The sequence below is a fragment of the Melozone crissalis genome, unplaced genomic scaffold (assembly GCF_028551555.1).
Source record: "Melozone crissalis strain CALT ecotype California unplaced genomic scaffold, PUWL_Pcris_2 ptg000027l_1, whole genome shotgun sequence".
Taxonomy (NCBI): domain Eukaryota; kingdom Metazoa; phylum Chordata; class Aves; order Passeriformes; family Passerellidae; genus Melozone; species Melozone crissalis.
In genome coordinates this window covers 37,337,884-37,362,504 of record NW_026535805.1, presented here as the reverse complement: position 1 = coordinate 37,362,504, position 24,621 = coordinate 37,337,884, and the positions used below count along the sequence as shown (strand labels likewise).

General features: G+C 41.7%; 1 protein-coding gene across 1 annotated transcript; it reads left to right on the top strand.

Annotated features, from left to right (window-relative positions):
- The first annotated feature begins 931 nt into the window (after nt 1–931).
- OPRM1 (opioid receptor mu 1) lies at nt 932–24,291 on the top strand. Its single transcript, XM_054279465.1, has 4 exons — nt 932–1,297; nt 14,959–15,311; nt 16,254–16,774; nt 21,842–24,291. The coding sequence occupies exons 1-4, from the start codon at nt 984–986 to the stop codon at nt 21,878–21,880; spliced, it is 1,227 nt and encodes a 408-aa protein (XP_054135440.1). The 5' UTR covers nt 932–983; the 3' UTR covers nt 21,881–24,291.
- Nucleotides 24,292–24,621: the final 330 nt, after the last annotated feature.

Genomic DNA, 24,621 nt, shown 5'->3' with positions numbered 1-24,621 from the left:
ACTGCTACTCTGTCACCTTCCTGTTCACCAGGAGATATTTTTTTCTGCCTTACCAGGGATCTCTTCTGATTTCATTAGTGAGACGGTAAATGAGCTAAGTCCTAATAATCAGCCATCAGGCAGTCCTGCACCTCGGTACTCATTTGGAACAAGTGATCAGGGAAAGGTGCCCGTGTAAACGAACGGTGGGCAAATTAAGCACCCAGTAACAATGAGTGTACGGTTTCGATGTCGTTCTTATCTGTGTTATCACGTCTGATAACAATCACACCAAGACTGGGGGAGAACATTTTTGGAGCTCTGAACAGAAGGTTCTCTGAAAATCCTAAGGATCCTTGAGATCCGAGTAATTTCTAAAGGATAATTCTGTTCACAACCACCCCCTCCGAAGTGTTGCCGTAAAGTTCGTCACGTCTTAACAAGGTTCTGTTATCTCTATAATCACTGAGGACATCGTTTTGCCAAGACGATAATCACTGATCTCCTCTCTCTGCACCGGCCTCTATCTCGCCAAGTCCGTTTCCCCCGGTTCTCTCTTTCCGACGTTTGCCACCGATGCGTGTGGCGCTGGGCAAAGGAACATTTTAAGCGCTTTGCCTCCAAGTGCCACCCGCAGGGGGGGCGAACACCTCCGGCGCGCCGCCCGCTGCCCCCCGCAGGTGCGGCCCGCTCGCCGCTGGGAGCGGCCGCCACCGCGTCCCGCGGGCCGGGGAGGAGCGGCGGCGGGCGGCGGGCCGCGGGTGCGGGAGGCGGCTCCCGCCGCTCCTGCGGACACGGCCCCTCCTCCCGGCCCGCCCCGCCCGCCGCGCACATGTGCCCGCAGCCAGCGGCGGGGCGCGCCGTCGGGGCGGGCGGGTGCCGTCGCCGGGCCGAGACCGCGGCAGCAGCAGCAGCAGCAGCGCGGCGCGCCTGGGGCGCGGGGCGTCCCTGGGGCGCGGGGAGCGAGCGGGGCAACGCGCTGAGGCCGTGGCTGTCAGACAGCCATGGCTGTCGCCTACCTGCTGGGAAACGGGTCCGCGCCGCTCCTCGCCGGAGCCCTGGAGGTCCCGCTCGCCGCCAACGCCTCCGCCTGCCGCCCGCCCTGCCCGGCCTGGGGCAACGCCTCGGCGGCGCTGGGCTGGAACCGCTCCGAGCCCTGCGGCGGCAATGGCAATGGCAGCGCGGGCGGCGGCGGGCCCTGCGCGCCCGCGGGCGGCGGCCCCTCCGTGGTCACCGCCATCGCCATCATGGCCCTCTACTCCGTGGTCTGCGTCGTGGGGCTCTTCGGCAACTTCTTGGTCATGTATGTCATCGTCAGGTGAGTGCCGCCCTGCCCCGCCCCGCAGCCCACGGCCGCTGCCGTCGGGGCGGAACCCCGCGCCCGGAGCCGGGATGCGGGACGGTGTCCCGGCAGGGATGCTGCGGCCCCCTCCGCCGGGCAGCGCGCAGAGAGTGCACTGGGGTTGCGGACGGGCGCAAGAAAGGGAAAGGGAAGGAGGCTTTTGATAAAGAGCCGGAGCGGGTGATGGGGGAAGAGAAACTTGCGGTGGAGCAGTGAGGGGCGGCCGGTCCGTCAGAAACCGCTGCGCGTCCGAGGATGTTCTAAGGACCCTCCGAGCTGCCCACCTCTGCGAGCGGCTCTGGCACACGGGGCCTGAATCCCGGACTTGTCCCCTAAGGAGCGAGGATTTAAAGGCACTGTAGCCACTGCCTGTGAGCGTGTATGGGCACGGGCTGGTGCATGGATACGGGGTGGTAACAGGGATAGCCGGGACGCATCCACCTGTCTTTCCACCCAGCTCTCTCAAATGCACGAACAAAATGTAAATGGCACTGCTTCTCTGTGGCCGTGTTTGGAGATCCTCTGCCTCATGTCTAGATCTATATGTGTATATTGAAATACATTTCTATATGTGTGTAGACATACATGCGTATACACGTGTATAAATACGTATGCCGTGATTGCGAACGGTTTCTGTGATCCCGGCGTTCCGGCTGTGCTGCTGCGCTTCGCAACTTTCTCGCCCGCAAGAGGAAAAGCCCCCAGTGGGGCTGTTACAGATCAGATCACGCGCGATAAATCCATTGCCCGTAAATGAGCGGAAAACGAGTGAGCGGGAGATGAGAGAGGCTCCCGTGCCGGCCCGGAGCTGGGCAGGTGGCTAGGTGGCTTCCGTGGGGGAACACTGCCACCACCCGGGAGCCGCGGGACGGCGGGGCGCGACAGGACGGGGCCGGCCGAGCTCATCTCCCTTCGTGGCTGCTCGTCGTTCCCAAACCAAGCATCCATTGAGCCCTGGAGAGCCCAGCGGGCGCTTTTAAGGGAGGAGATAGGAGTGGCCGCGGGGCGCGCTCCGTTCCTATCGAGGCATCCCCATCACTTCCATTTCCCCCCCGCCGTCTGGGGCGTCCGTTCTCCCTCTGAGCTCCGCGCTCCCCGAGGAGTCGGGGCCGCAGGAGCCGGGGCTGTCTCCTGGCGTGCCTGGCAAACCAGCGGCCGCGGGCGGCTTTGGGGTGTATGGATGCAGAGCGAGCAGTGCCAGCTGTGGAAAGCCGGGGGTGAGGGTCGCGGTCACCGTGGGGTGTCGCAGCAGGACGGAGGATGCGACACGTGTTAGGGATGTCACTGCAAAGCCTGTGCATCTGGTGGACCCAGTGGGAACTCAAGTGATACCCATCAGTGGTTCAGACTAGAGCGGTTCAGAAGCCTTGTGGTTTAGCTGTGCTTTAGAGGCTGCATGCACGGAGCTGGGGAGATTGTCTTCTGTCCTGTGGTTTTGGTCAGTGTGAAACTCAAGCTGTCTGTGTGAGGATACATCTGCAGAAAGGCTTCTGAGTTTCTGTTTTTTTACGACTGCAATCACCGTAGCAGTGTTGAATGCATTCCTCTGGGAGGAAAAGCAGATGTACAGTGTAACAGAGACAGGATAGCTGTCAGCAGAGAAATATGCCGCAGCTTGTCCCTGGAATTATGTATTTATTATCCTGGGCATAACCCTTACTAGGTTCATATTTCTTACAGTAATTAATTGAATTACACTTGCACCACAAAGCCAAATCTAATGAGGCACTTGTATTTAGATTCCTATCTAATGAGAGCATTTTTCCCTGAGATGGCAGCTTACAAACAAAAGCCAGAAGCAATCGGAGAAAGCAAATATATATTTTCATTTTACAGAAGAAAACACAAATTAAGTGGCTTGTCCAAAACCATCAGGAATTTTAGGGCAAACCCCACATCTCCTGTGCAAAAACAGCTTTTGGTATGACAGAATTGCTTCCCAGTTAGCACCACAGCTGTTTAGCAATTGGGATGACAAGGACTTTATATGCTAATGGCTGAATAGCATCTGTGGCTTAAGCAGCATAAAAATACATTCCCTTTCTGTGCTTCTCTGCACGTGTACTGTATCTGGTCAGCAAGAGGGAACTTAGTGATTTAGTTCCTGCTGCAAGCTATACAAGCTTGAAAGTGTTTCAGATCATGGAATATGATTATATGTGCTCACATTCATGCCTCCTTGCATCCAACTACATGTAAGAGGCCAAAGTTTCACTAGATTGAATTTGTCATCATATAAATCTCCCTTTCTTTATTTGACTCTCCCATCATGCCTGCTCAGGAAGAACAAAACATTGAGCTTCAAATTAATTGTGAGAGGAATTGAGGCTACTAAAAATAAGATTTTGGAGTAATATTGGTACCTAGTTTGTCTTGAAAATACTATGAGTTGGGAGGTAGGTGCTTAGATGTTTGAAACTGTCCTACCCACCTTTCAGAGTCCAGCCCCAGTGAAAGCAGCAGTGACTTCAGATCAAGTGTACTGCATGCTGTCATCTCGTGCTTGGTTTCTTTGGAAATGGTTTTAAAATAATTATATCATTCTTATAAACATTATTACTCTCAAAATTTTTCCACATGAGGCAAAGCCAGGGGTTTGGAGCCAGAGTTGTGCAAGTGCAGGCCTGGCAGGGAACTATCATTATCATAGACAATGCCACCCTGCTATCTCTGCTGGGACAGACAGAGGTCAGAAAGCAGATATGTTCAAGGAGGAGTTAGAAATGTATTGTGATTATCAATGTGAAAAGAAGGCTCTTCCTGCAGAGCAGACTGACCAAATGCATTCCAAGATTTCCAATTTATACACATTACATAATAATTAATGTATTTTCATCCACTCTCCTCATCCTTCCAGATGGTTCCTATTCAGCTGAATGCTTTCATCCTTGAATTAATATTTAGATGTTTTATATGTAGTATGTGAGGCTTAACCTCCTGTTACTATCACTGAAGTGTTCCCTTTCTCAAGTACCAAAAAATGCCTTCAAGTGACAGCAGTAGTAGTTTAATAGGTTTTACTGCTAGTCATGAATTTCCTGTAATCTGAAAAAATCTATAGATAATTTTTACTATCTGTTTTCCTCATGTGCTTTGTGTAAGTGTAAATTACTAATATGAATACAATGTCATGCAATACAATTATGGCTATATCAACAGCAAATGCTACTTCTATCTGCTGTGGAGTACAAGAAGACAGTGTGCAATTAGTAACATGTGGCATTGAATTAGCTTACACAGTAATCCAAAGGCTTTTCTGGCTTTCTCATTGAGTTGGTGGGATATTAGTCTCACAATTAGAGCAGAAATAACAATATGCCTTGTGATTAAGGCAAGAAAGCTGCAATAGAGCCTAGATGAAAATCTTAAGCACTGCAGGTCTAGAAGAGAGGAATAGCTCACAGAGGCCCCAGTCCTCCTCAAACCAAATGCTCTGGGAGAATTGTAATTCCACCAACAGCCATTGAAGTCACTCAAGTTCAGTGATTCCTCATTTGTTTTGCTGTAAATTTTTCACATACCATAAACAAACAGGTCTCAGGTTCTCTGCAATCCTTTGTACAGGAAGGAAATCTCTTTTTTCATTGAGTAAATTATTATACTGCTTTAAGGAGAAAAGAAAAGGCAAATAGGGAAGGATGCTGAAGAAATACTCTCTCTGAATTTAAGAGAAATCTGTGTGTCTCAAAACAGCTTCTTAATAGTGCTTTGAAAAAAAGAGCTGTGGCTGAAGCATCATCTAATCTGGAAAGACTGTGCAGCACTCAAAACTCTGGTTCAGCCGAGTTCACTCACAATTCAGAAAACTGTTTTGTTAAGTAGAACAGACTTAGAGTTGAATTTTCAGTTGTGGAAATAATTTATATCACCAGAGAAATAAATATTCTCACACATGTGCACAGATGTGTGGACTCCTTTTACAGAAAAAAAATCTGGAAATTATCTCAAGCTTGAAAGTGAGTGAAGTAAAACAAGTGTTTCTAAAAAATATGTTCCTTGCAAGGTGACATGGTGTTATGGATGCTGTATGTAAGGTGACCTTCAGCATCCTTTGTAGCAGCACAGATCAGGGAGCTTAGTAACCAAGAAGTGCATAAAATTCCTGCTTTTCTTTTCTGTCCACAGCCTCATGAACCTCTCTTGCAGAGGTTTGCACAGCATTGCTTGTGTGGGTGTCCTGCCTCTTCCACTGACTGCAAAGATTCTGCCCCCGTGCTTAGAGCTGAAAGCCTCAGCAGCTTTATCCAGTCATGTCAATTATGAATTAATACAGCTCACAGCACCAGCCAGAGGAGACCTGGGGACACAACTGAGGGAGCACTCTTGGGCAGGAGCAGCAGAGGAGCTGAATTAAATCAGCAGCATAGCAAGGGGCTGACCCTCAGCATCCTGCCTTGCAGAAAGGCAGGTGTCCCTGTTTGCATACTGTTTGTGACAGAGTTTACCAACCTTTGCTAGTGGGTAAATGTTTAACTAGCAAGAAGATCCCCTCCCTCCCCCAAGATGAAGGAAAGCAGACAGATAAAATGGAATGTATATCTTTATGGGTTTTTTTAAATTATGTTTTTACAGACATGATGAAAATTTGACCAAAAACACATGAGGCTGCAGCCTGGCGGTAACACCCATCTCAGTGAGGAAGCAGAGACACCTGAGGGATGAGTGGGAGCTCTGCAGCCCCAGACTCATCTCCAGAGCCTGTGCCTGGCCCCAGTCCCAGTGAACCCCTGCACACAGGACAGTGTGCCAGGCCCAGGTGCGCAGACCCTCTGGCTCTGCCAGTGCCTGCCACCAGGCAGTGCTGGGCAGGAAACAACCCCTCTCACTCCATTTGCCTGTAAAAAGCTGTTTGATCCCACTGTACTTTTCCTGGAGTGACATTATGGTAATGGCTCCCATGAAAAAATAGTGTTAAACACTTCCTCTTTTTTTTTTTTTTTTTTTTTATAAAAATAATCAAAAGTTACCAATTTTTCAAGGCTTCAGTAGGGATAGAAAATACTGTATGCACATATTGCTTACATTACATAATTACTAGCAAGCTAATGACTAATGAGCTATTTAGCTAACATAATCCTGAAGTACTGCTTTATTTCATTTTAATTTACAGTGTTTTCCCAAACCATAGAGCATAACTTTTGCTGAACACTGTGGATAAGCTTTTATAACTTTTCTAGATCAAAAGGTGACATATTTACAAAAATACCAAACATAACATGGTGCAAGTCCAAATGTCACAGGATCACAATTTAGCTCACTACCCTCTTTTCTAGCCATAGCCAGCAGCTGGTGTTTAGTCACAGAGTGGAAAAAAAATAGGGGCAAAACTGTGTGAGTATCCTTCTAATAGACTTTTAGACTGCAGAGATTTTCTGAGATGCAGTTTGCATCAGCATTTATTCAGTAGCTTTTTGTGGACATTTCTAACATGCTGTATTCCCCAAAAAAATGAGGATCAAAAATAAGATTGGAAGAAGGTCACAAAGACTGCCACTACTAAACAAAATTTCTTCAAAACAAACATGTGAAGCATTTTTATGGATTACAGTTTGGTTATTTTTAAGCTTAGGTGTTCTAAGATGGTTGTAGAGATCTTCATTAACAGACATTTTCAAAAAATTATTTATTTTCGTAATGATTCTAAGTGAAAACAAGTTTTCAATGCTTGATAATTCTCTTCAAAATACAAATCAACTCCTGTAACTATATTTTTTAAAAATCCAAAAGCAACTATTTTCTGGATTGTTGTGCTCAAGACAATCTCAAAGAAAGCTCTTTCTGTAACCATCTGTGTCTTCTTTGGTTTATGTCATGCAGTTTGGGTTTATGTTGTTGAAAGTGAGAATATTATAATTATCTTTCAAAGACCTCTAGTCCTTTTTGGAAGTGAGCTTTTAATGATGTTCACTATCAAGGAGTTCCACAGCTTAGGCAAGCTGTGATAAGCATTCTCATTCATTCATTTAATGTTAAACACTTCTAAATTTTATTTATATTTTCCTTTGAATTTACATGATGAAAAAAGGTAGGGATGACGATGCACCATAGCTAATCAAATAACTGTGAAGGACATGAAATAGATTTTTTCCACCTTCTTACTGAGAAGTGTTCAATTATCAGCTATAAGATCTGGTATCTCAGATCAAGAATAAAACTTCAGAACAAAAATGTTTGTGTAAAATGGAACATCTCCTCCTGTTTGTGTTGTGTGGAGCAGTTCCAACTGAGTGAAGTCTCTATTTTAAGGGGGGCAGGGAGCAACAGTTGTCACAGTGCTAATCTTCAGCCCTGGGATGTGCTGCCCCTATAGAAAAATCATCTAAGGAGCCAATTACCCAAATCACTCTCATAAGGTTGTGGTGTTTGTGATTCCCTCAGAGCCACAGTTTCAGACGCAATCTCATCCTTGTCATGCAGAGACTGAGTCCATTATTTCAGTACTTATATGATGATTTATACTTATATGATGATTTGTACTTATATACATGATTTCAGGTCTTTTCACATATCACATAGCTGTGCTCCTTCTTCCTCTCATGCCAGCTTCCACTGTTGCCTGCTTTCCCCTTCTCCCCACACCACAGGCAAGCCTTCCTCCACATTTATTCTCTCAAATTCCTTTGTCTCACCTCTGTCACTCCTTTACAGATCACACTCCACAGCTTCACCAGATAATCCCAATCTCCTGCATGCAAGAGGCCATACTTGTATACCTGGTGTTCTTTGGTGTGTACAGTGTGTGTATGGCCTGGCCTCCAGCCCCATGCCACCTCCCTGCCGCCCTCTGACCAGGGGCATTGCTTACCTGCTGCTCCCTACCACACCTTTAGGGATCTCACGTCTACTAGCATTAAAACTGTCTTCAAAGGCTTCCCTGCCAGCTTCCCTGCTGCCCAGGGATATTTCATGTACAGTCCTTATCTCAGGTGATCAATCTGCAGATCAGGAGTAAGGTACCAGCACCTGGAAACCAGACAAAGTAGCTGATAAGTTGTTCCCTCTAGGAAAATGTCACCACATTATCTGTTATCAGAGGTGTAGTCAGCAGTTTTACTCTCAATCACACTTCCCTGAAGGCAGAGGGGAAAAAGTCAAATTGAATATACTGACAGTTTTCCTTTATATGTCTTCCTAGCAAAGCAAAAGCTTCAACAATAAGCACCTGCTGCTGGATAATGGAAATATATTGAAGTTAGCCTTTTTAGCACCATTGATTTATTTCAGAGAGATATGTTACACAATAACCATGAAAGCAATGACCTTTATTGGAGACCCACATATGCCTCAGCCCCAGGCAAACAGAGACTCAAATAAAAGTGTTTTAACAAACAGGCCAGATTAAGTTCTGAAATAATTGGCAGGTAATTTTCCCCCTGTTCAACTAGGCTGGAAGGGAAGGAAGTGTACCAGCAGATGACTCTTTGGGCACTGAAGCATACTTATTACTGTCATTTGTTTTTTATCATTAAGTAGCTTTTTATGATGTCTGGGGAAAGCTTGTTTTATTTTCTCCGTGTAGGGACTAAACTCACTGGCCTAAACTAAATAGCAGAAAGAAAACTTCTATGTTATGCCTTTCAGTAGCAAAAAAAAAAAAAAATTGGGAAGAGCCACAAAGACAGCAGCAAGTCATTTTTAGTCCAAAGTCCATCACAGAAAAACAGGATGAGTCAGATGCCCTCACAACTCCACATCATTTCCCAAAAGACTGGCACTGAAGACTAAAGGTGACTCTGTCTAAAAGGCTCTTGTTTAGCTCACCCTCTCCCAAAGCTGAGGTATGAGATAAATTCCTGATGGGTTCTGAGTACCAGAAAAAATGAGTTGGTGCTACTTCCCAGGAGATGATGTGCTCTGCTTGCTTCTCCTGCATCCTGTAAGCAAATACTGCTGGATCTGCACCTGCCTTGGCACTGTCCTGATGAGAGGAAGGGATAAGCTGGGTGGGAAGTCAGAGATGCCAACAAGGTAACCCATGGGAAGTAAATTTTGGTGTCATTCTGGCCAAATCTCAGTTGTACCATGGATTAGAATAAAGTGACAAAGCAGTGGGAAAACAAATTTCTAGGGAGAAAAGAGAGAACAACTGAAGCAGCTACAGTGCAGCAGTTCCCTGCCCTGTGCTCAGGCCCACACTGACCCCATGCATGCTCAGACTCCTTCAGAAAATGGACAGCCCCTTGCCAGTGAGTGAAGGAAGGAGAGAAAGCTGCTCTAGAACAATGTGTGTGAAGTATGACCGAGTATGTCAAATAACTCTTTGATCTTAGATCTACTGCACTCCCTCAGGATGTCATGCCCTGACACCTAAGTGATGCCTAGTATTTTTCATCTCTAATTAAACCACCATGACAGGTCACAGCAGTGGCACTGTGCTGGGAGTCAGGATGCAAGACTTTAGCAGGAGGGAACAGCAGCTGCTTCTGTCTTTCTTAAAGGCAGCAAAAGCTTTCTCACTCCCCCATTTCAGCCTTTACCCCCAAACTCAGGATGGGTGCAGGAAGTAAGTGAATGTCGTGCAAATTGCACAATTTCATTGCAACCAAGTGTGAACGTTTTCAGCTCTATTATACCTGCTTAAGGCTTTGTTTCATTTTTCAATTTGTTGTTGGTTTGGTTCACTCAGGGTTTACTGTGTTGAAATTACAGCCTTGTATAAGATCTCTTAGTAGAATATTCATCAAAAGGATGCAGAGGTTGTTAACCACAAGATGGCACTTCCAGTCTGGGTGGCCTTACTGCCTAATAACCTATGAGGGTTGTGCACAAATTTATGGTGCTTGTAGCCAGAGATGAAATTAAATGGCTTAAGGAAAAAGCATTCCGAAGTACCCATTAATAGAAAAATCAAAGACCTAAGTTTTCAAGGTAATTAAATCATGTGCTCACAGACAGGAAGGTTAGACCTATCCAGAATATATATAACTTCAAAACTTTTAATAGGTTACAGCCTGCCACAGCACATGTCTTAGCTGTGGCTGAGATATAGTATGGGTCTTTCACTCTATGGAGACCCATTACTGTGGGAAGAAAAGGATAATAAAATAGATGGACGTCAGTAAAGTCCCTTTTGAGACCCTTTAGCTCAAAGGTACTTTCCAGAATGTGGCTTGAGAGACTTCATTTCAGTGTTAAATATTAAAACTGGATTGGCAGACAGAAAAATTTTTCAGGTTTTTACAGACCACCTTGAGTAGGTCATGACTTTGTTCAAAGCTTTAAGGGCTCAAGAAAAATTGAAAGTACCTGATATCTTAAGAAAACATGCCAAAAAATCCCTTTTTCCTACTGTTTTTGAGTTGCGTTATACAAGGTACACTGGAACAGTCATGGGGGAAAAAAAATTAAATTGATTCAACTAGGCATACTTCACATGTTTTTAATCTTGCCACCCAAGACAGCCTCAGCTAATCTAATGTATGCACATAATGATTCTTCATTTGTTTAACAAGTCATTTATGCAAGAAGAGCATGAATTTGAAATGCTAACCTAATCTCCAGCATCAGGAAGAGTTATGTCAGGTTGTCTGTATGCAAGACCTAACTGCTGGCTGTTGTTTCTTTCAGCAGCCAAACCATTCTGAGTGACTGCTTTCTGCAGTGAATCTCCAGTGATTTTGTCCAGTTGTTCATGTATTTTGTGCTGAACTTCAACACAGATCTTGAAGTAGTCTTTGTCTCCAAATTAGCATTCTGTAGGCAAAACCTTGCATGCCTTTGTGCTGCTGAAAGTAATTATTACCAGTCTGTCATTGACCAGCCCATTCCATTTCCTAAGTGCAAAAGATTTTCTGCTTTCCTCCTCATTGATGTTAGTCAGAGAGGAAATTCTTCAAATTAATTTGTAATGTTATGTATTATTCTGAGCTGCATCATTATCATTAGTAATAATATTATAACAATATAGTAATAATTTATCATTATTATTTTTGTTGGTGGTGGTCTTGTTATTAATAATAATAATAATACTAATAATAGTACTCTGTATTACACTGAACTAAATGTGGACCTCTCTAGCTTCTTTGCACCAGCCCAGTGGTCCAAGGATGCTGTAAATCTGATCTGATCCAGAAGGGCAGAGGAGAGGATCTCTCAACAATCCACATGGATGTAAACTACTTGACTAGAGAGCAGTAGGGACAAGACTACATCAGTTGTATAGACCACAATAGCACTATAAAAACTCTGTGAGGCTTAAATAAGAGTCACAAACATGCTCACATCTGTCCTGCTGCATGAAACGTGGAAGGGAAGGTGCTGTTACCCTTGGGAGCCAGAGTCTCTCTGAAGTTAATCTGGTGAAAGATTAACCTGGTGAAAGTTTTATTTGGTTTACAAACTACAAGTGGCCTGTGGGCAGACGGTTGAGGGGTCCATTTCAAGGCTTTCTATTAATCCTTGAATGCTAGGAACATGGTGACTATCTGAGCTGAATTCTCACTCTTTTCTCCATTGCTTTTTCTCATTCCAAGCAAATCTCAGTTGAGTGGACCTGTACAGTTCAGGTCTTCAAACTTGAAGTCTACCTTAAAGCTTTGTAGGATTGAAGATAAAGACAAGGCTGAGCTTTCCCTAAAAAATTAGACAGACATAAAGTGTATTCTTACTGTTGTAAACCTGATTTATCATCTACTATTAGCAGCAAAACAACAATTTTTGAACAGATATTTTATGATACAAACCCTGCACTGAGGAATTAGATGGGGTTATACTAGTAGATGCCAGTATTATAATGAGCATAATTAATTTGGATATATACCAAGAGCAGTATTTCACTAAATATTCACAAAAAACCCCCAGTTCATCACATTCTATTAGTTTTTTCCTTGCAGAGTTGTAAAATAAAAGTAAGGCCACCCAAAACTAACTTCTGTCTTCACTTGCAACCTTGTGCTTTTTTGTGCAGAATTTAATACACTTGATATTTTAGATGCTGAAATTTCAATGCAATCTAAATACCAAAATTCAAATTTTTATGAGTTCGCAATTAAGATTTTTTTCTCTACATGTCTGTTAAGTTTTATATTCTCTAGTAAGTTTGAATGAAAGTGTGAAAGCAGTATCTATAAATTTTGGTATTACTAAGTCCATCTCAACTGTAGAAGTAGAATCACATAACCATCTGTGTCTGGATAATGGAAGTATTTGTTCTGCTTGTTCACATAGGTGGACTGATACCTTAGCAAAAAGTACAATAGCAGCTAAGTTCAAGACTTTGAAAAGCTTCATTTTGACTGACTGTTGCTTTTCATGCTGTTAAAATTATGTTTAATCAAGTGCTTTGGTATTTATTTGTTCATGCCAAAAAAATAATCCTGGGAACACTGATAATCTACTAATTTAGAAAAATACATGTTTTGCAAAATGTACCTTGCAGAAATAAGCCCCTTATAAAATCTTTAAATATTTCGTACCGAGAAATGCCCATAGAATTCACTGAAAAGAATATTGTAAATTTCAATAGGCTTTTGTTGATTAGGCAGCAGGTGGAGGTAAATACTTTCTATCGCCGTAAGAGCTCTGCTTCTATTCATTGTAAGAACAGCATGATTAGAAGTACAAAGATTACTGAGTACATCAAGCAAAACCCTTCAGTAATGGTCTATAGAGGCCATTAAACAAAGCAAATCCAAGAACTTTTAAACTTAAACTGGCAATGAAAATTAGATTGCAAAACTGAAAAATATGTAGCTTTTAAGTGGGATAAGCCCCATGCCCAGTGAAGAAACTTTATTCTATTTATTCAGAGTGTTTTTCTATCCATCCTCTGTCATGCTAACCTGAAAGTCATTTACATATTGGTTGATGGTTTGGGCTTTTTTGCTGCATCAAGCATTCCTTTTAAATCATAATGGCTTTAAATACTGCTGACAAAGCATTGTCATTATTACCTGACGATGCGCTCTGCAGACAGACCTGTCCCAGAATCGCGTGTGATGGCAGCAGCACTGAGCAGCATTCCCAAGTGGGCTTTCTTGTCCAGCTGTGAAGAAGGCAGGCAATCATCCAAGGTCTGAGCAGGGCTCAGCAGCCCAGGTGAGGGCACAGAATCCTCGTCACCTTTGAGAGCCACTGCCCCTCTGTCGCTGTCCCAGCCTGAGCAGATCAGGTGGGAGCAAGCTGGATATATCTGCTCACAGCACAATCAAACCTTCAGGTCAGCTCTGGACAAACCTTCAGCTATTCCTGGATATCTCAGACCTTTGGAGAGATACTCGTTTTGATAAACCACAGAGCTTAGTACTGGATAATATTAAAAGCAGAATATAAATGTTGCTGCTTTCATTCTCATCTGGAAGATTCTCCAGCAAATTGCCAGAGAAATATTTTCTTCTACTTCCAAACAGTTTTTAGAGCTGTAGCTTTTATTGTGTACCTCTCCCACACTGCAATCCTATACATATTCCCCAATTTCCAGAAGAGAGAGTTGTAGATGCTTGCAGCATCTACCTCCTCCTATGTTAGTTACAAACTTGTTATATCAATGGAGTAAGGAAAGTTTTTACGGGACTTTCAGAATATGGAGTTTATTTACAACTTGAACATATCATATTCAGATCATACTTTCTCAAGGCAACAGTCAAGATAACGTTTGTATCTTCTTGAAAATCTGTTTTAAAAGCCACCCTAAATTAAAATTAGGATTGTTAGTGTGTTCTCATGCTCAGTGCTAAAAGTGAGAGAACAAATCCAGCATCAATGACTTCAAATGTTCATCATAAAAGCTTTCTAGGTCCATTCAACATGAAGGCTGCATTTCTGCACAGTCCACCAAAGAAAAGTTCCAAATGCACATTCACTATACAATCCTTTCATTGGGATTTTTTGCCACTGACTCATGTTCTGAAGCAATCTAACTCAGAGAGATAAAACCCACAAAATTATATATTTTACATTTTGCTTTCCCTAGCAGGTTCCCTGACAAGTCTTTTGAAATGAGCTATTCCTCTTGAAAAGCACTCTATAAATTGTAAAATATTTGATCAAACACTCTTCTTATTAGTTTTGCAGAAATGGAAGGAAGTTTCATCAAAAGAGCAAGCCATCTGACCCCCCAAAATCCAACTAGCCACAGGGCCCAGCAACCTCAGCAGCGATCAGGGCAGCATGGCCAGGAACATTACTTAAATTGAAACTTTTTTTGTACTACTGCAAAAGTACAGCATCCACATAAAAATGAGTCTTAAATGCTGCATTTGGAATGATATCATTACTACTTCACAACCCAGAGATGAATTTTCTATTTCTACAGAATATAGTTATGATATTTGGCATGACATCAGCAGGTACAGAAAATCTATCCGTGTAGTACAGTATCTGATCTGAAAACATACAATTTTTTTCATCTTCTCAATTTTTTAGCATCTATAATATTGTTTCTTCTATGTGTATCTTTTTCTTCTGCACAAGTTAAATTAATCTTTTTTTCCTTACACCCTTTAGCTGATGTCTTACTGAACCACCAACATGGAGGTGAATCATAGTGTGGTCATTTCTTTAAAAGCAGGAAATGTGATCTTTGACAGTATCTAGCACATTATTTTACAGAAGCTTTTTATAGATGATGCACTGAATTTGGTTTTATTTAACAATGTCAGTTGTGGTCATTCACATGCTCTGCCAATTTTTTTTCCTAGGTACACAAAAATGAAGACTGCCACCAACATCTATATTTTCAATCTTGCATTGGCAGATGCCCTAGCAACAAGTACTCTGCCATTCCAGAGCGTGAATTACTTGATGGGAACCTGGCCATTCGGTACCATCCTCTGTAAGATTGTTATATCCATAGACTACTACAATATGTTCACCAGTATCTTCACTCTCTGCACCATGAGTGTGGATCGATACGTGGCTGTTTGCCACCCCGTTAAGGCCCTTGATTTCCGCACCCCCCGAAATGCCAAAATTGTCAATGTCTGCAACTGGATTCTTTCCTCTGCCATTGGCCTGCCAGTTATGTTCATGGCGACTACTAAATACAGGCATGGTAAGTCTGACTTTCATTCCTAAATTGAATACTGTACATTTCAACTCTTTTCTGCATTGTTTCACTGTATTGTAGAGGCGTTGAATTAACTTCTGACCTCCAACATGTGTAAAGGAAGTATCAGTGCAAATGAGCCCCTTCAACAATTTTGCATCTGGCTGTAGTTGACTGGACAAGCAGTGCATGTGATCTGTGTTTTACAACAAGCAGCTCCAGCTCCTTCAGTGGGTTCTTGCAAGTCTTGCTGTCCCACTCAGTTACTGCAGTGTTTGGAAAAGCCAATCTGTTCCTGCCTACCTTCTGCAGTGAGGCAGTTCTGCACTGCCCTTCAGCACAGGAGCCTGTGCTTTACCCAGGATACTCCCTCTGGGAAGCTGACAGTCATAGATATGTTACTCTCTGCCTGGCAGGACATGATACAGAGCAGAGAGCACGTTCTGGACCACTGGTGCTCCGAGACCTTCCATAAAGGGGAAGTGACAGCACGTCAGCATAAATCCAGACCCTCCACAGTGCATAGTTACCAAGTGTCATGGCATTCTCTTCCCCATTGCCCTGAAATGCCCAAATTCTCAGCATATATATGGTGGCTTAACAATCTTTCTTTTCACCATGTTTTATACTGAAAGTGAAAATCAGTCAAAGCTTAAGCATATATGACAATTCAATTCTTTTTCTTGTTTATTATCCATTAAATTCCAAGCCATAATGTGCTAAAGAGAACGTGTTAATTTGGTTTTGTTTTCCTAACTCAAGCTTCATGCACTCCATCCTACCAATATTTGTGTAAATGACAGGTCACAGATTGCTTCATTTTACACGTTTGCTTAGGTGTAAAGTCTTCATATATTTGCCTACGATATTTAATTAAAGAAAGGATTAAAGAAAAGCAAATGCAAAACTGACCTGAATGTTCTTCTCTGCTGTTTTCCTTTTCCTCAGGCTCAATTGACTGCACCCTTACATTCTCCCACCCTGCTTGGTACTGGGAGAACCTCCTGAAGATCTGTGTGTTCATCTTTGCCTTCATCATGCCGGTGCTGATCATTACGGTGTGTTACGGGCTGATGATTTTACGCCTGAAGAGTGTCCGCATGTTGTCCGGCTCCAAAGAGAAGGACAGGAACCTGCGGAGAATCACCAGGATGGTTCTTGTGGTGGTGGCAGTGTTCATTGTCTGCTGGACTCCCATCCACATTTATGTCATCATTAAAGCCCTGGTCAACATCCCAGAAACTACTTTCCAGACTGTCTCCTGGCACTTCTGTATTGCTCTAGGGTATACAAATAGCTGCCTTAATCCGGTCCTTTATGCGTTTCTAGATGAGAATTTCAAAAGGTGTTTCAGAGAGTTCTGCATCCCCACTTCCTCAACCATTGAGCAGCAAAACTCCACCCGAGTCCGACAAAACACTCGCGACCATGCTTCCACTGCCAACACTGTGGATAGGACTAACCACCAGGTATGACTAGCAGTGGAGATGTCATCTCTGGATCCAGGCCACCCGCTTGGAGATGACATGTGTTCTGAAGTTACCACTTACACTGATTTGTAGCTTTTGGAAGGTCTGAACACTTTCAAAGTTATGTTTAAAACTGGTGTATGCATACACAGAGACCCCAGTCCTGCATGGTGCTAAGTTGTTCTCTGCCTTGCTTGATGCTCAGAAGCCAAGGGTTCTAAAGGGTACCTTGAGTGACTGGGTTCAGCGTGCATGCATGTACAAAGCACATTTTAAAAAGTGTTTCACTTGCAGGGTGTTTGCAACAGGTTGGAAAACACAGATTTTCCTGGTCATACTCCTTGTCTGCTGATGGAGACAGGAGTGGGACAGAATATAGAGCTCTCATCTTCTCCCATTGCAACAGTGAATAAAAAGATAAAAAACTGTGCATGTTCACTTTGATTGATGTATACAAAGAAGGCCTACCTGGCCTTGCTTGTCCTGAAAGTCATGCAAGAGTTAGACCAAGGCTTGTCTACATGCAGCTCTTGTGTCAGATAATTATGTGGTGAATAAGGTGGGGTTAGATGTGTTTATATATGTATATATAGATATGAAAATATATACACAGTATATGTTAAATACTAATGTGCCATTTTGACATTTCAGGTATACCAAGAAAGTACCTTTTCCATGTAGAAAAAGCTTTTAAGAGGTAGGGATTTTATGGCACATCAGATGACAAGAGTTGTTTGTGGTTTTTTTATTCAGCATATTTTTGCATCATGTTTGCAAATAAGCTGTTTTGTACATGTTCAATATCCATGGTCCTGTGCTTACTCTTGAGATTTTCCAAGCTTCATCTCTCAGCAAAACAGGAAAGCAAATCTTAACATTCACGAAAGTAACTCAAGCACATTGCAAGCACTAAACAAAGTCCGAGTTGTCTCTGTAATTCCTTAAAAATAAGAACAAAAGGCATAAGCCCGGTTCATTCCTTGCTGTATCACCTTTCAGCAATATACTCAGGTTGCTCATGCAACAGTTCCTCACTGCTGCCACTTCAGCCACAAGCTGGCTGCCTCCTCCAGGTGCAGAACTCGGGGGCTTCTTGTGAAAGCAGCTACCTGCCTGACACTCAGCTGCTGCCAGATAGCCCAAATAAGAGAATTCCCATCTCCAAGGAGACTAAACAGTAATTGCACCACAAAAGAGGAGGAAAGTCTAAAGGGAGAAGGGCTAAAGCGAGAAGCTTTATTAAGCATCAACAATTGGTGTTGTTCACCCGTGTCTGACTCATCCCTGCCAAACTGTGGCCTGTGAAATCAGCAGCTGCTCGGTCTGGTGGTGAGGCAGAACCGCCAAACTTGGCACAGGTGCACATATATATGTATGTATGTATGTATGTATTGTAGTATTTACTAGGTGTAGCAAACTGCTACATTCATCTGTTAATAATGCATTTGTAATCCTCAGTGGAGTCAATATTGTGCTTGTGTCTGACAGCAAGATTGTATTTCTGTCTGGTACAATTCCAGCTTTAAAGAGTGCAGTATGTATGCACCCATTTTCTACATTTAGTTGTATATCTTTGTATTACTTCTAGGAGAGCTGTAGGCTTCTAAACTTCTACCCATAGAAAAGATTAGTGTGTACTAGGTACTGCCTAGAGGTTGAGTGAAATAAAACCTGTTTGCCTGAGCACAGAATAGAAGATGATGTTTCCCATAGAGATGTTTCAGCCTACACCACCAAGAGAGACAGCCTGCTGGGGCAGGGATGGAGCAAGCAAGTGCTGTAATCTTGAGAGTGGCAATAAGGAAGAAGCTAGTCCTATAGTTGGGTTCTTTGCTGGTTAGAGTTTGTTTTCTCTTCAGGGAATAGTGATGAAATTAGTTATGAAGAAATCAAGCATATGTAAAGAGCAGGAAAGGGAAGGATGCTGAAGGGAAGGGGAAGTGAGAGGAAGAATGTTGAGGAGAGAGAGAAACCTAAGGAATGAGGTCCAAGTGTGGCAGTAAGGATGGAAACTGAAGCAAAGAGCCAATCTGCATGGAACAAAAAAGGTGTGTGCAGAGCTGGAAGAAATTGTTTGACTGCTTTGGTAGCTGTTGCTAGCAACTAACCATCACTTTTCCCCAGAGGCAGGGAGAAGAAGCCAGCCCTTGGTAGCTCAGGCACTCATAGGTGGTGGATGGGACTTTGCATGTTCAGGTATTTGAAAGACTCTGAAGTTGCCAACTCCCCTTCCCTCCCCACCATCCTGCAGTCTTTGGCAGCTGCTGATGCCAGATGTGCTCCCTGAATGCTGACCTGGGCCTTCTCCCTGCAGTTCAGCTCAGCAGCTGTTTGGTACAATCTTTCTCACTCTCCACAATGTCTGTGGAATACATTCACAGCAAGCCATGTTCAAAGCTTAATATTAAAGTCAATTTATCTTTTTTTTTTCTCCTGCAAACATTGCTGTTAGGGACATTTTTGATGTCTGCTTTTATCAGAATGAGAGACAAGATTGTTGAACTAATCTACACTAAACAGATTCTCTGGAATAGCAACTAAAAATGTAATACCTAATACTTTTTATTATTAAACACAAAAGGCCCTAGAATGAATGAAGCTTTAGCTCTCAGAAAGTAAAAAAGAAAATAAATCCCCAGACAAATCAATATTTGCTCAGACAGTGAGATTCTTTAAATTCTATAGACAGGGTATTCTTTTTACAGGTAAGTGCTTTCTGTGAAAGAAAGTTAGTTTGTGTACCCATTGATTGAGGTATACTGACAAGCTCTTTCTTGTATAGACAAGGCCTTGGAGAGCATTTGGCATGAATTCTAATTGCAAGGCTGTGTAGTACTTGGCACATTTCATACAATTTTCTAAGAAACAGATGTTCTACAAGTTGTTTTTTTGCCAAGTAAAAATTCTTTTCTGCTGCTAAATGAGAGCTGCAAGGCTCAATCACATACAGCCTAACACTCTCAAAGCATTTAAAAGCATTTAGAGTTGACACTTTTAAGTATTTAGGTTGTTGGAAGGAACAACAGTGTCTTCTACCAGTTCAAAAGCACCAACAGGAAACATCATAAATATTCATATTATTCTGAGTTAATAAAGTGGCCTTGGGCCTACTCTGTGGCTCCTTGGCATTGGCAAAAAGGTTTAGATTAAGTGCTTATAGTTTTCAGGAGGGTTTATGCAATCTTGTAAGTGCATTTGCATGGAGAAGGAGTGATGGAATCCTGGGGGGAAAAAATGCTTGAAAAGCAAAACTGCTTTCTTTGAACTTTTCTCTATGACCAAGTATTGGCAGGGGGGGAATGGAAGCCCAAATAGAAGCCTTTGCAAATGGCTGAGGGTGTTTGATGTTGTTGACATTAACTGACTCATATCAAAATCTTGGCAAGTGTATTGAAATGGCTTTTACTTGAGATGCTCAGAGACTCTCTGCATCAGTTTATCTCTGAGATAAAAGAAGGTTTAATTTCTCCAATTTAAAATCAATTGATAGTTATTTTCCCGTGAAAACTGAGTTTTTGCTAGGATCTATGTGTTAACAACTAAAAATCCTAAATAATTAGGGAACTGGATTATTAATAATTATAGAAATCTGAGAATTTTAATTTGTTGCAGTGATTAGTTTCTTTGTGACCCATTTTTATAGCTGCTTTTATAGCAGCTTCACCTGAATGTATCCAAGCAGTTAAGGAAATTATGTATAGGGACATCTTTGAGACAATTTAGTGTGTAACTCTTCTTTTCAATTTTAGCTTCTGATGCTTTTTTCTCAACTACTGAAATATATTTAAATACCCTAATGGAAACTCTAAGTCCTCCCCATATGCTGAAAATGAGGCCTCAGATATGTTCAACAACAAAAGGCTCAGCCCTGAAAGCTTTGCCTTTACTGCCTGGATTGGCAGCCACATGTAGAAATCAAAAGAATATTGGATTCAATAAAAAGTTTTATGTTAAAACAAGGAAAAATTGAAAGCTAGTTTCACTTTGATTAAATGAATGAAATAAGTGTTTTCTTACTTCTTAATTTTCCTTGTGCTATATGACCCACTGTGAACAAACATGGGGAATGCTGGTGATTCCTGTTGCAGAAACATGAAAAAAGTTGAGCAGCTTCTTGGCAGATTCACATCTATCTGTATTAACAGAGAATAGCCTTCCTGTGTGTTTTTAGAAAGTTAATATTTCTCCTTTCTGAATTATATTGTATTTCAATAATAATTTTAAAGTACTGGTTTCTTAAAAAGCAAGATAGTGACATCTGGTGAATTTCTGGTGAGATAGTGACATCTATGAAACACCTGTAATAGATCCTTAAAACTGGGCTTTCTTTTGTAGCTGATATGCATTGATATGGGCTCTTTGTGAATCTCCAGGCTCCATCTGTGTCTATGCCATTCCATAAACCCTTGATTTGCAGTGTGTCTCACTCAGCTCTCAGCAGGTTCTTGTACAAAATTTGCTGAGCAAAAAGGGGTTGCAGCCTTTCAGGATGTGCCATGCAGCAATCAGGTTTTCTTGGTGAAAACATCTGTAGTGCTACTGTGCCTGCAAGTAGGACTCAGCCTGGAGACTATGCACAGGCAGGGCTGAGGGATGGTTGGGTTTGTTTGCTGATGTGAGCCCACCTCACACAGAATTTAAACTAGACTATAACTGAAAATCCAAAAGTTAGACATTGTTCTGATATGAACACAGAACGCGTTCAACTAAAGCACGAATTCCCCTGTAACAGCTACAGAAAGAATACAGAGAGGGAGTGAAATTTTTCCGTGCTCATGAAATTCATAGAGAGTTCCACCCTAGAAAGAGAACAAATGGTTTGATATGAAGTATATTCTAATTCAAATTTCAGACCTACTAATGTTTCTTTGTGATCATTTCCTCTGTTGCTTCAGACAAAAGCATAGCCTTGCCTTACTCTGGGCTATGTGCTCAGCTTGATACATCAGAACAGTAGCTGCAATTGAGAAATAAATTCCTCCTAAAAAAAACACACACACACACAAACTTGTGGGTGGGAAGATATCAAGCAATTGTTCATTGTATTTGCAATTTCTTTCCTTTCAGTTGGAACTTCAAGAAGCTGAAACTACTCCACTGCCGTGACAGGGTCTCCGGCTGCATGGCTCTCAGAGCAGTTGCCACTGCCTCATTGTGCTAGTGGGAACATGTAGGTTTTGCTTTCCCTCAAAAAAAAAAATACCACAGAGGAAAGTGCCTGCTTTTCCAGTCTGTCAAAAATTGCTTCTGCAGCACATCTGCATTGCACTTAACAGAAGCATGAAATGTAACAGCGAGCAGAGCCAGGAGATGTGGGGGCCTTTCCAGAATCCAGTGCTCAAAGCATTCCTGTTTACCAGGAGCACTTACATTAGTCTAAAACAAAGCTACTGTGCCTGTAGCAACCTGACATGCTCTTGGTAAGTTACAGTGGTGTTAAAACAGGTTGGAAACAAAAACTCAAAGGCTCAACAACCATAGTTTGAAAAATAAGGTGAGCTTTTGAGGATGGAAAATAATGGGATATGAAGTTGTAATAATGTTGGGTACACTCTATTTACTCTTAAAATTTATTTGTAGAGGTGTTTTCTGTGCAGGTTATTTACATGCTGAAGTCTCATGAGGTCATGTAGAGCAACACATTTTTAGTTCAAGAGGTCTTCTCTTGCAAGGGTTGCATGTTTTGCAGTTTCAAAGGAAAAATTTTTTTTTCAGTGATCCCTTAAAAAAAATAAAAAACAAAAAAAGAAACCAAAACAACCAAAACAAGATAAAAAAACCCCAAAAAAGCCTCCAAGCTTCATCTTCTCCTTCTATTTCACATAAATTAAAAAAAAACAGTAAAATCAAAACAATGAGCTATCACTTTTTCTAAAAGATAGGAGTAAACGAAAGTATTCTGCATTGTTATTGATTGTCAAATGATCCCCAAAATAGCATAGATTAACATAAATTTCTTTGGGAATAAAAATGCAGCTATAAGCCTGTCACAGCTTGCACAGGCTGATGATGAAACTACTCTTTCAAGTAGTTTCTCAAATTTCAGCTGCTCTGTCAGCAGCATTTTCACTTTGTGAGTAAACAACAGCCCTTATGTGAAGTACTTGGAGCAGTTAATGCATTAGACCTTTTTTAAAAAGAAATTTTAAAACCAATTTTAAAATAGACATCTACTTTTTCTTAACCAAACCCACAGTATGTTTGCTTTTCTAATTAACATGATACAGTCTGCATCTGCATTTTGTATTAGCTGCTAAAACACATTAAGATTTCAGGAAGAAACAATGTGCTGCAGCAAATGCCTTCTTAGCTGTTTTCTATTATGAAGATTAGAAATATCCATGTAGATAACTTGTGGTTCAATGGTATTTTCTAGACATTGTTTGTTACTTGCTCTGTAAATAAATCATCAGTAGTTAACTGGAGGAAAATTGTACTTTGATGAATTTAAGTGTATTCTGAAATACAACTATATGGAACAGGTTTTTTTTTTGTTTGTTTGTTTTTATCATTCTGCAGCCAAAATATATTTCTTATTTTCATTGTTAAAGTATGTGTAAATATAAGGTTATAATGTGAAATTGTTTGTTTCTGCCATAGACTGCATAATAAAGATTGAAGACCAAGTCCTTGCAAGTTGTAAATTAAAGGATTATTTGAGTTTCATCACTGTGTTGCAGCTAAATATGTAGCCTATATATCAGCGGAATATGAAGCTAGATATAACAGAAGTGCCTTAATTTTTTTCTCTTTCTGTTGAAAATTCAACTGTGTGGTCGTATGAATTTATGTTTAATTTTGTGTTAGTTTAGCTGTATCACCTCATAGCCATCATTAAAGTTTAAACTAGAGTCATCACCATTCTAAGGGGTTTTGCATCTAATTTTTGAACAACATAAGATAGGCACTTAGAAGAAGTCAATACCTTGTTTTCCACCACACAGCAGTATTATTTAAATAACAAAATCAACATAGAATTCACTAGATTTAAATGCAGTAACATCCTATGACATTTCTACCTGATGGATTCAGAGTAGTCTGACATGCTCACATACAACAATCAAAAAATTTTTAAAAATTGAATTAATATTTGGAAAGTCTAAACTGATAGACCAAAAATGTGTTTGAGTAAACTTCAGAGCATAGTTTTGTGGGGAGTCAAAAGTTCAGCTTTCACAAAATTTACATAATTAATTGAAACCATTATTTCTTCTTTACTTTGCATGAAGCACAGGCAAAATACTGTGACTTGCCAGCAGATAGCCAAATATTTTTAAGGACATTTTCTGTTTCTGCAATCCAAAAATTGAGAAACCTGACTGTAAATATGTTTAGCAGTAATAATGTTGTACCCTTGATGGCTTAAGGATATGAGGAAGTAAATTTTATTAGCAGAGCACTAGCAAAAAGTAAGAAAAATGTCTTTTTTTCTATAAGGCTTGAATGTTCATTGGTAGTGCTTTGCAGTAAGTAGCATATTATTACACAACTTCTGTATCTGCGTTGTAAACCTTTAATAAAAATGTCTCTGTTTCTTGTGGATTTGCACTCCACCCCATTGTCCATGTTTGTGGTGAAAACATTAAATAGCACTGATCCCAAACAGACCCCTGAGGGAGACTGTTTGTCACCGATGTCCATATGAACTCTGGGTATGGCTGTCCAAGCAGTTTCTCATCTGTTGAACAGTGTACCCATCAAAGCCATGTGTGCCCAATTTAGAGAGAGGGACATTGTGGGAGACGTGTCAAAAGTCTTACCTATGTCCAGATAGATGACACCCAAGGCCCTTCTCTACACTGATGTGGTCACTCCATCATAGAAGGCCACAAGGCTGGTGAGGCAGA

What these genes read in the sequence shown, in the direction of transcription:
- OPRM1 (XM_054279465.1), top strand. Translation starts at nt 984, where the DNA reads ATGGCTGTCGCCTACCTGCTGGGAAACGGGTCCGCGCCGCTCCTCGCC. An exon ending in GTCATGTATGTCATCGTCAG is followed by an intron (nt 1,298 to 14,958) that starts GTGAGTGCCGCC and finishes TTTTTTTCCTAG; the next exon opens with GTACACAAAAATGAAGACTG. An exon ending in TGGATAGGACTAACCACCAG is followed by an intron (nt 16,775 to 21,841) that starts GTATGACTAGCA and finishes CTTTCCTTTCAG; the next exon opens with TTGGAACTTCAAGAAGCTGA.